This window comes from Salmo trutta, chromosome 1 (genome assembly GCF_901001165.1).
Source record: "Salmo trutta chromosome 1, fSalTru1.1, whole genome shotgun sequence".
Classification (NCBI taxonomy): Eukaryota; Metazoa; Chordata; class Actinopteri; order Salmoniformes; family Salmonidae; genus Salmo; species Salmo trutta.
This window is the reverse complement of record NC_042957.1, coordinates 29,117,792-29,130,022: the sequence shown is the minus strand read 5'-3', so window position 1 is coordinate 29,130,022 and position 12,231 is coordinate 29,117,792. Positions and strand designations below refer to the sequence as shown.

The window sequence follows — 12,231 nt, the reverse complement described above, 5'->3', positions numbered from 1 at the left end:
CCAGGGAGAGGGAACAAACGGCTTTATCCTGTAATCGCCATGTAGGCTGTTTTTTTCAGCTACGATTCCATTGATTTTTAAGGAGGATTAGGTGTAAATTATAGTCTTTGGGACCAAAAATAGATACTGTCAGAAGACACTGATTGAAGAACAACCTTGTGACGCATGTATCTTAGAAATTCAGCATGTAATGTGGAGTATGGATGTCTCTGTGGTTAAGTATCACAAACCAGGGTCACTGAATACGTCAAACTGAGACGTTTTCTTGTGTAATGTCAAGGTCTATTAAATGATTGACAGACTTCCCTGCACAGTTAATATCTGAGGTGACAACAACATGTTGTCCAACATAAAATAGCCTGAAGTCTGCTCCATGTCACAAATACACCCTTATTTAACAAAACATACTTTACTGGAAACCTGCCCATAATGACCAAAACACCCAAAGGAAGTGAGTCACCCTTCATGGATCTGCTAAGACTAAACCTATTTTCCCCCTCCCCCTCCTCTCCCTTTTCCCACAGATGATGAAGTTTGCCTGGGACAGTTACAAGCGATACGCCTGGGGATCCAATGAGCTGAGGCCTGTCTCCATGCAAGGCCACTCCAGCAATCTGTTTGGTGAGTATCTGTCCCCATTCTCGTTCAGTCCTGCAGACAGCTGATTCATGCCCGCCCCCCGCTGCCATCAGCCTTGCCCCACAGATTAGGACCAAATTGGCAATCAGTCAAAGCTATATTGACCAAAAATATAAACGCAACATGCAACAATTTCAAAGATTTTACTGAATTACAGTTCATATAAGGAAATCAGTCAATTGAAATCAATAAATTAGGCCCTAATCTATGGATTTCACATGACTGGGAGTAAAGATATGCATATGTTGGTCACCAAAAAAATGTAATAAAAATAAAGTAAGGGCGTGAATCAGAAAACCAGTCAGTATCTGGTTTGACCACCATTTGCCTCATGTTGCGTGACACAGAGTTGATCAGGCTGTTGATTGTGGCCTGTGGAATATTGTCCCACTCCTCTTCAATGGCTGTGTGATGTTGCTGGATATTGGCAGGAACTGGAACACACTGTCATACATGTCGATCCAGAGCATCCCAAACATGCTCAATGGGTGACATGTCTGGTGAGTGTGCAGGCCATGGATGAACTGGGACATTTTCAGTTTCCAGGAATTGTGTACAGATCCCTGCAACATGGGGCCGTGCATTATCATGCTGAAACATTAGGTGATGCGGCAGATGAATGGCACGACAATGGGTCTCAGGATCTCGTCACAGTATCTCTGTGCATTCAAATTGCTATCAATAAAATGCAATTGTGTTTGTTGTCGTTATCTTATGCTAGGCCATAGCGTAATCCCACCACCACCATGGGGCACTCTGTTCACAACGTTGATATCAGCAAACTGCTTGCCCACACGACCCCATAGATGTGGTCTGTGGTTGTTAGGCCGGTTGGACGTACTGCCAAATTCTCTAAAACGACATTGGAGGTGATTTATGGTAGAGAAATTAACGTCGAGGCGAAAGAAACGCACACCTGTTTAGGTGAGGCGCTGGCTAGCGGAGTAGAACACTTGAAAAATTAAAGGAGAGCTGCACACTCTAGGAGCTCAGATGCAATAATTTAATAACCAACATTTCGACAGACAAGCTGTCTTTATCCAGGTATAATAAGAAATTAACATTAATTTATCTGGCAACAGCTCTGGTGGACATTCCTGCAGTCATCATGCCAGTTGCGTGCTCCCTCAAACTTGACATCTGTGACATTGTGTGTGTGTGTGACAAAATTTCACATTTTAGAGTGTCCTTTTTATTGTTCCCAGCACAAGGTGCACCTGTGTAACAATCATGCTGTTCAATCTGCTTCTTGATATGCCACACCTGTCAGGTGGATGGATTATCTTGGCAAAGGAGAAATGCTAACTAACAGGGATGTAATCAAATTTGTGTACAAAATGTGGAAATAAATAAATAAGCTTTTTGTTGGGACCAACACTTTGCGTTTATATTTTTGTTCAGTGTATTAGTCAATAATCCTGTGGTGCCGGGCCAGGCCGGGGAGAGGAGAGGGTACCTGGAGCACCACCAAGTCTGTTTGGAGTCTGTTCCGCCACAGTCGGGCTGGGAGGCTCAGACCAAAGGTGCATTGTATCGTCTACTGAAATTGTAATCTTGTTTTGCTAGTGGACGGTATCGCTGCTGCTGTAGACGTCTATTGAAAATGTATCGTTGATGGAACTTTTTCTGTCTGGCACAGAGGATTTCATAAAATATATTTGAGTAATAAACCCTTTGTTTACACACGCAGCTTTTTAAGAAACTCTTTTAGTAAACTCTCCCCTCTGTAGTAACTGGAGGAACCTCTTTAATAGTTGGTGTAGGCTTTGATACGCTTTTATGGAAGCATCTGTTGACTGATAGATCCAGATAGACGCACATTGTTCTGTCGTCTCTGAGATTTAGTGCACAGAAGACTGCAATAAGCTATAGATGTTTGGGCCCCCTATGTCTGTGAATTCTATGGCTGCTGGGTATTCGTTGGACATTGAGAGCGGTTCATTAAGCACTGTGTGTGTGTGTGTTAAAGGGAGGTAATTGAGTTAAAGGCAGTGAGGTAGTGTGTTTCTCAAAGTGTTGCTGCTTCCTTTCTCTCTTTCCCATGTGAGACATACTAGAGAATACTTTATGCTGCTGCATGACTCCTGAGAGGACGGAACGATTGCAGTTCTCTTGTTTACTTACACACACACACACACACTAAACAACCCCCTCCTGTGTGGTTGGTATTACACTGCATGTCTTGTACCACAGAATGCCCCAATATTTGTTTTATTAAGATGCAGTACTTGCCAAATGGAAGTGAACAATGACATGTATTTTTTTCCCACCTCTCTCCTCCTCCTCCAGCAAACCACTCAGCACAGCTAGTTCCTCTTACAAAGTATTACAAGCCATTTGTTATAGCCATTACTATCATTGAGTTTCCTTTTGTGGAGTTAAATTAATACTCCCATGTTCGAAGGACCTCACTTCCATTTGCAGATGAAGGACGAGTAATGCTTTGGTTCACCCACCCTGGTCTGTACACAGTGGGTTGAGGTGGCTTATTCTGGGTGCTATTTAACTAAACTCCTGTTTAATTCACAAAGCTTGAACATTGTTCAATTATTTGGGAAAATAATTGAACATTGGCTTTAATATTTGACTTGCATTAACTGTGATCCATAACTAGTGTGTACATTAAGACGTTGTAACGGTTGTCTAAAGGAGTAGACCAAGGTGCAGCGTGGTATGTGTTCGTCTTGATATTTATTTTAACTCTGAACACTTACACAAAATAATAAACAATGGAAAACGACCGTCACGTCTTGCAGGCTTTACAAAGCAGTACAAAAATAAGATCCCACAACTCAAGGAGGGGAAAAAAGGGCTGCATAAGTATGGTTCCCAATCAGAGACAACGATAGGCAGCTGCCTCTGATTGGAAACCATACCTGGCCAAAACATAGAAATATAAACCATAGAATGCCCACCCCACACCCTGACCTAACAAAATAGAGAAATAAACCGTCTCTCTCAGGTCAGGGCGTGACAGACGTTTTCTGTTGGACATAAAACACTGTAAAAACACCAGGAAATCAGGTCCAAGTGACTTTAATTTTGGAAATCTGTTCCCAAGTATTCCCATAATAGAGAGACACGTGATTGTATACAAATGTAAGCAGGGTTTGAAATAGTTATATTTTAGTCAAATCTTATATTTGTTTGGGATTATTGTGGTCAAATTGCAGTCTACAAATGATTTGTAATTATTTTCCAGCCTCCAGACCATCCAAAATTTTGCCCGCAGCTGAATCTAGTTGATGATCCCTGCATTACAATGTAATCCATTTGATCAACTTTATTTGTAGATATCATTAGTAATAGAGTTCTAGTAATACAGTCCAGTTACAGCTTCTCTTGACAAAGTAGCAAGTAAATAAAATAATAACAATAATATAACCAATCAGACGGGTGCACAGGTGAAATGATTTACCGTATTCCTAAACAAAAGCACCAGTACATGAACAATTTTAAAATTGCATTAAAAAAATATTAATAAAAAAAAAAATCCATGACAAGATATAAAAATATTCATTTGGTTTGGCTTGCCATTAACTACACAAGTTGTATGTTGTCCTCAGTGTCTGATTACATGCCATTTCCAGCCTTTCATAATAAAATAATTAGACTATTGTTTTAAATTCAGTCATCCTTTTCACCCTCATCATTCAGATAATTCAGTGTTTCCCCTAGGATTTTTTTCAGCAGCAGTGACTATTGGCCTATGGCGGTTCTAGCGTTAAGACTTCCTCTATCTTAACACTTCCTCTCCCCTCCCTCTCTTTGTGGCCTAATTAAATTTAAACAATGAGGATATTTGTTTGGCTCTAATAAGATGTCTGCTCAGCTGGAAGTGAGCTCTGGTGTGTGATTGGCTGTATGTGGGTGTGCTGTGCTGGATGGCCTGTGACAGTTGGGAGTGGTGTGTTGACAGGCTTGCAGATGGGCCTGATACCCAGGCTGTCTGGGGCTGTCTTACAGAGGTGCTAAATGAGGTGTGGAGGAGAGCTTTTCTCTTTCTATCCCCTCTCTCCTCTCTCTCTCTCTCTCTCTCTCTCTCTCTCTCTGTGATGAACAGCTCTCCTTCAGACACAGGCAATATTCCCACACGGAGCTCCCATTCTAATTAACACATCTCTCTAATATCCCATGAATGTTCTCCAGCCTCACTCATAACTTTCCATTAGGGACACGAGTTGCATTTAACTTTTTGCCAGCGCTCACCTCGTGAAGTATGGCACCTCATTTAAAGGCCTTATACAGATTCTTCCTACTTAATCCTTTACTCTCTTGAAATAGTTTCTAACAATTTTGGTGATTAGACTTTCATATTTAACTGAGAATTTCAATCACCCTTGTGTAAATTCTATTTCATAATCAGGGATTTAAGATATGCAAATGCCTGTCTGAGAGAAAGTCCTCTGAATCTGTAATGGCAGATTACTTTGTCTCGGTTTTGGAGCATTTATCAGTCCTTGCCCTTTCCGTATTCCATTTTCTGAGAGAAATACATTTATTTGCAAGATTTCAGCTGAGATTCTACTTTGTTTAGAAGGAAGCCTCATTAACTTGCTTCCACAACACTGGAACAGACAAAGGCAATTATTTTGTCTTCAACGGCGCTTGCCAAGCCTATTTTTCTTTTTCTTGGATATGCTGTAAAGGACAAGGTTATAACTCCTTTTATGTGTCATTGATTGCAGCACAAGAGCCCCAAAGCTTGACAAAGTACTTTTCTTCAACCTGTTTTCATCACAAGGAAGAAAAAAGGCTGTCAACCATGGTCAAAGGTGGCCGGAGAACAAGTTCCTTATGAAACATTCATGGCTTTGCGGCAGCCTCTTTTAATACAAGTTACAGCTTTCCCGCTTCTCTCCTGCCTGCCGTCACTACAAGGCTTCAGGACAGGCATGGGATTTATCTGCCAAAATTTGATGAACGCCCTTAATTTAGCCAGGTAAGCTGGAAACAATATATACTGTCACTGGCATTTATTCCTGTCACCCATTCCTGTCACCCACTCTCATAACGGCACACAGTGACGAGCGAAGGGGCGTCCAATGGTTTTCAGCTCCACACAGCCCAGCCGGTGCTCCTTCTCTCCACTGTCTGCTGTCTGAGAGGTCACACACACACACACACACACACATGTCAATCATCACCCGAGGGCCCTGACAACCACCCCACGCCAAGACTCTTATATCCAAGGGCCGCGGTGAGAGAGCGAGCCATTTACTAAAACAGGAATGTGGAGCCGGTGGTGCCTTGAGGGGGGGGGGGGTACTGGTTGAACACACACACACACAGATGCTACCTACGCCACTCCCAAGCCAAGGATAAACTCAGTCGGTCTCCTATTAATTAAGAAATGGCGGAGCTTTGCATTATTAATCTATGTTAGTGCTTGGTTAATGGGACCTGAGGTATACATAATACATGGCCTGACATCTGCTCTGCGACGCGCTGTTTACCTGGGAAGACGAGGCCGAGGCATTGATGACAGTGCGCTGTTTTTCCTTCTCTATTGGGTTACGGCTGCTCCTCCAGCTGCAGATGCATGCAGGAGCCAGATGGGCCAGACGCATACGCCCTGCTCTGCCTTGCAGGAAGTCGGCCTGGAAGCCAACAACGCTCTAGTTCAGAAAGTAGGCCTAGACTCTGGGCTGTGGGATGCCACTTGTTCAAACGTCTATTGAAGAATCTTTTCATATGAGACACTGCTGGGAAAGCAACACTTTTTAGAGACCCTTCCTTGCAATTAGATTTAGAATGTCCCAGAGATTTGACACACTTGCCTGCCGTATTGTACCTTATTATTTCTTCAGTTTTGTCCTTTTCAGTCCAACCTCATGGTGCATCCGGGATTGTAATCGTACTTGCTACCTGAGTTGATGTGTTATGACACGTTTCTTTTGTTTAGACTAGGTCTCCTGTCTCCAGGGTTGGGAAATTAATACTAGAGCCTAGGAATGTTGTCCTAATATAATTGTTGTTATTCGGTCTGATCAATGAAGTCAGTCAAGTCCTGCTGATGTCTCCGTTCCCTCATGGCTTGACTAATTAATACCTACCCTACGCATGTCTCTTTTGTTAATGAGGAAAGTAAATCAAATGGGTTATTTATATTGCGGAGAGAATAAAGGGAATGCATGCAGTTTTTTTTCTAATTGATTTCGTAAGTGATTTCTCACTCGCAACATGAGCATCAAGCCTCTATCAAGTTGCATCTAATTAAACCTAGAATTGACAGAGATGAGAGAATGGTTTTGTGCCAAAGTGTTGTTTGGAAATGAGTCTCCTGTAACTGTTCTACTTCCATTGTAGCCATTTTAGACAAAACCTGAGAACTGTGCTTTCCAGAATATGAAATGAAGAATTTTGGCATATAAAGTGTCTGAGTACACTTTTTTTTATTTTATGCACGTCTATAAAGTAGTTCAGTTATACATGTCAGAGTGTTTTTTTATTAGTTGTTAGCTAAATTGTGATCCATAATATTGAGTAATTTGAGTTGTCTGGGGGTTGTTCCAGTACCCGTGTAGTTGGGCAGGAAATCAAAGAAGATTGTTTATGACTAGCCAGAGGAGATGTCGCTATTTTCTGAAGTCCCTCTTCTACTACCCCTTCTATCTGAATTGCTAGATGTATCGAGGCATTTTCCGGTGTTTTTTTTTTTTGTCATCACACCACTCCCCCTACAGGGGTTGGTAGGCCAGTCGGTAGGAGTGATGGGAAGTTCGGCTCTTTTTACTGTCTCTGATCTTTTCAACTGGTTCAGTAAAAAGAATGAATCTTTTGACTTATTTTGCTCATTTGATCCAGTAATGCCCAGAGCATGCAGGACCCAAACGATGAAATACAAAGCTTCTTGTTCATCATAGGGGGCTTATTGGAGCTGTCATTTGTGACTGAGACTTGTACATTGTTTGAAGCACTTTTTTTATTTTTTATATTTGTGATTGCTCGGCATCAAGTATGTGCATCTTTCCCTTTTGAGAGGGTTCGATATATACAGGCTACGATACAGGAATGATACGTTTTAGTTTTAAATGATTTGGTGCGATTCGGTTTCTTTAGAGAACGAATCGATGTGATTTGGTTCGATACGATACTATTTGATGCACTCAAATTTGTTGCATAAATACATTCATTTTCCGTTGTAAATTAAAATCTGCTGCTGCTGATGGAGCCTGTGTGAACTGAGTCTGTTTGAGCTGGGCCTCTGTGAACTGAGTCTGTTTGAGCTGGGCCTCTGTGAACTGAGTCTGTTTGAGCCGGGCCTCTGTGAACTGAGTCTGTTTGAGCCGGGCCTCTGTGAACTGAGTCTGTTTGAGCCGGGCCTCTGTGAACTGAGTCTGTTTGAGCCGGGCCTCTTTGAACTGAGTCTGTTTGAGCCGGGCCTCTGTGAACTGAGTCTGTTTGAGCCGGGCCTCTGTGAACTGAGTCTGTTTGAGCCGGGCCTCTGTGAACTGAGTCTGTTTGAGCCGGGCCTCTGTGAACTGAGTCTGTTTGAGCCGGGCCTCTGTGAACTGAGTCTGTTTGAGCCGGGCCTCTGTGAACTGAGTCTGTTTGAGCCGGGCCTCTGTGAACTGAGTCTGTTTGAGCCGGGCCTCTGTGAACTGAGTCTGTTTGAGCCGGGCCTCTGTGAACTGAGTCTGTTTGAGCCGGTCCTCTGTGAACTGAGTCTGTTTTGAGGTGGGCCTCTGAACTGAATCTGTTTGAGCTGGGGTTGTCTGTCTGTGTCTCACCATCACCCACTAATTAACTTGTAATTTTTGCAGATTAAGTGTTTGAGCTAGTTATTTATCATTTACAAATTAGCTATAACATAGCCAATGAATATATATATATATATATATAAATACTAGTCTAAAGAAGGCCAGTATGATTGCTACTTTAATCAGGAAACAGTTTTCAGCTGTGCTAACATAATTGCAAAAGGGTTTTCTAATGATCAATTAGCCTTTTAAAATTATAAACTTGGATTAGCTAACACAACGTGCCATTGGAACACAGGAGTGATGGTTGCTGATAATGGGCCTCTGTAGATATTCCATTAAAAATCAGCCATTTCCAGCTGCAGTAGTCATTTACAACATTAACAATGTCTACACTGTATTTCTGATCAATTTTATGTTATTTTAATGGACAAAAGTTTTTGCTTTTCTTTCAAAAACAAGGACTTTTGAACGGTAGTGTGTGTGTGTGTGTGTGTGTGTGTGTGTGTGTGTATATACATACATACATACATACATACATACATACACACACACACACACACACACACACACACACACACACACACACACACACACACATATACATACACACATATATATACATACACACACTACCGTTCAAAAGTTTGGGGTCACTTAGAAATGTCCTTGTTTTTGAAAGAAAGTAAAAAATGTTGTCCATTAAAATAACATAAAATTGATCAGAAATACAGTGTAGACATTGTTAATGTTGTAAATGACTACTGTAGCTGGAAATGGCTGATTTTTAATGGAATATCTACAGAGGCCCATTATCAGCAACCATCACTCCTGTGTTCCAATGGCACGTTGTGTTAGCTAATCCAAGTTTATAATTTTAAAAGGCTAATTGATCATTAGAAAACCCTTTTGCAATTATGTTAGCACAGCTGAAAACTGTTTCCTGATTAAAGTAGCAATCATACTGGCCTTCTTTAGACTAGTTGAGTATCTGGAGCATCCGCATTTGTGGTTTCGATTACAGGCTCAAAATGGCCAGAAACAAAGACCTTTCTTCTGAAACTCGTTAGTCTATTCTTGTTCTGAGAAATTAAGGCTATTCCATGCGAGAAATTGCCAAGAAACTGAAGATCTCGTACAACGTTGTGTATTACTCCCTTCACAGAACAGCGCAAACTGGCTCTAACCAGAATAGAAAGAGGAGTGGGAGGCCCTGGTGCACAACTGAGTACATTAGTGTCTAGTTTGAGAAACAGACACCTCACAAGTCCTCAACTGGCAGCTTCATTAAATATTATCCGCAAAACACCAGTCTCAACGTCAACAGTGAAGAGGCGACTCCGGGATGCTGGCCTTCTAGGCAGAGTTGCGAAGAAAAAGCCATATCTCAAACTGGCCAATAAAAAGAAAAGATTAAGATGGGCAAAAGAACACAGACACTGGACAGAGGAACTCTGCCTAGAAGGCCATCTTTCCCGGAGTCATCTCTCTACTGTTGACGTTGAGACTGGTGTTTTGCGGACTATTTAATGAAGCAGCCAGTTGAGGACTTGTGAGGCGTCTGTTTCTCAAACATTGTGATAGATATATATATAGATATAGATATATATAACATTGAATTTCATCCCCATCTCAAAACCGAACAGTTTTGATCATTTTGGAATTCTTTATTTTATTTTTAGTAAAAAATGTTGTACGTCTTTTTCTCCCCAATTGGTAGTTAGTCCCGTACTGACTCGGGAGAGGCAAAGGTCGATAGCCGGGCGTCCTCCAAAACACAACCCAGCCCTTCTTGACACAATGCCCCCAGAAGCCAGCCGCACCAATGTGTCAGACGAAACACAGTACACCTGGCAACTGTGTCAGCGTGCATTGCGCCTGGCCCACCACAGGAGTCGCTAGTGCGCGATGCTAGCCAAACCCTCCCCTAACGCGGACGACGCTGGGCCAATTGTGCGCCGCCCCATGGGTCTCCCGGTCGTGGCCGGCTGCGACAGAGCCTGGGCTCGAACCCGGAATCTCTAGTGGCACAGTGATGCAGTGCCTTAGACCACTGCACTACTCGGGAGGCCCCTGTCTTTACAGAGAGATCTACTCTTGTGCGCCTCGCAAAAAATGATTGGTCTCCTCGTTATACAGGGTAAAGTTGATCATTTAATAATATCTAAAAATGACCATATTCACAGATTTTTGTTTAAAGCAAAACTACCAAAAGTATTGCTGATGGTGAACCTGAACAATCAACATAACATCTATTGTAAGCCCTGTTCAGCAGGTATAGCCAGATGAGTTATCTCCGCTAGCTTACTTTTCTTCTGGTAAAACACCATTTTCAATGGCGCATAGATAACAAACTAACAAATGACTTAGGTTGTCACTCAACTAATAAAGCCTAATGTCACACAAACCATTTTAGAAGGTGCTGCACAAATGTGCAAGATCAGGAACAGGCCGCCCACCTCGCATTGGTCAGCGCACAGAGGGTAGTTTGACTAGGCTACTAATATTGACGAGTTGTTTGGCATGCAAAATGACTTGTAGATCAATGAATGTCATCACAGTTACATGCAGTTCAACACTGAAAGAGAGGAAGCATCTTCGGAACATAGAATGTAAAATGAACAACATTTTTGTCAACTGGTGGGTCGTAACGTCTGAATCGATTTTCTGACACATGCATGCTACATTTGGATCGGTTTCAGGTCTGTGGACCGATGCACTTGTATCATAAACATTTGAATCGGGACTGAAGCGTATCAGTGAATCGTTGCATCCCTACTAGGTGTACAAATACGAATATTTATTGATGGCTCTGAAAGAGGTCTAGTTGCAGCCATAGTTGGACTAGATTGTGAACGGTTCTTGGCGGAATGCAATTGCTTGACTGCCTCGTGGGAGATTAGCACAATATCCTTCAAACTCCCAGCAATCCCCCCCAAACGATTCATTCTCGAGTTTGAGTGTTGAGCAGAGGCAGGCTGTGTATGTTTTGATTCTACATAGCTGTGTCGATCGATTACATTCAATAATCAATGAATTGCATTCATTCTTGCACCATGATCAATTATCGGTTCTAAACACGTCTTTTTCTTCTTTATATGCTGCCTGCAGCCTGATCTATTTGTCTGCGCGCAGAAGACAGACAGTTGGTGGTCGGAGCGAGCCGAAGGAGAGCGTATTAATCCTGCTGTAGAATTAATTGTGGCCAGCCGGTCAAATGACTATAAGGAACTATTCACTTGGGAAAACAAATCATTACTCACGAGACAGTAAAAAGAGTGGTTCAAAAAGAACGAATCGGTCGCGACATGCATATCACTAGTCAGTAGGCAAGTCAGTGTGCTGCTGGCTCTCATAGTGTGTATCAAAGCTGTCATGTCACAATGCAAATAAAATCCCAGTCATGCAGATAAGTCCAGGGGTTCAGCAGTGACCGACACTGTTTTTAGGATTAAGAGGTCTCGTTCCCCTGAACCAGAGACCAGACGCAATACACTAGCAGTCATGGGGCCAAAAGCATCGATACCTCTGTGGTTTGATCAACACTATAAGACTCCTGACATAGAAAATAATGAGTATGTCTGAGTCTTGTTTTAAAGCACAGTAGTAGCAATCCCTGGTGTGAGCAGTGACGCCTCTGCCACAGCAGTGCCATGGCTAATTAACCCACAGAGATACAGTATGTATGGACAATCCTCCATCAATTAACATCAATTGCAATAGAAATACCATTGGGGAGAAGAAAAATATTCTCTGTCTATTTTTATTCTGCCGGGTTTGATGGGGGAGTTCAAAGAAGTCAACCCCCCTAGCGGATTATGATGTTATGCTGTCGTCCAGGTTCTGAGTTGCTGAAAGTAAAACATTCATCAGGCCTCTGAAAAGAGAA

At 42.2% G+C, this 12,231-nt stretch overlaps 1 protein-coding gene across 1 annotated transcript in view; it reads left to right on the top strand.

Moving 5' to 3' along the window:
- The window catches only part of LOC115193404 (mannosyl-oligosaccharide 1,2-alpha-mannosidase IA), a 168,454-nt gene that overhangs the window by 39,538 nt on the left and 116,685 nt on the right, over positions 1 to 12,231 (top strand). The window contains exon 2 of the mRNA XM_029752116.1: positions 525 to 621. Coding sequence (XP_029607976.1) covers positions 525 to 621 — 97 coding nt within the window. The remainder of the gene's footprint in view (positions 1 to 524; positions 622 to 12,231) is intronic.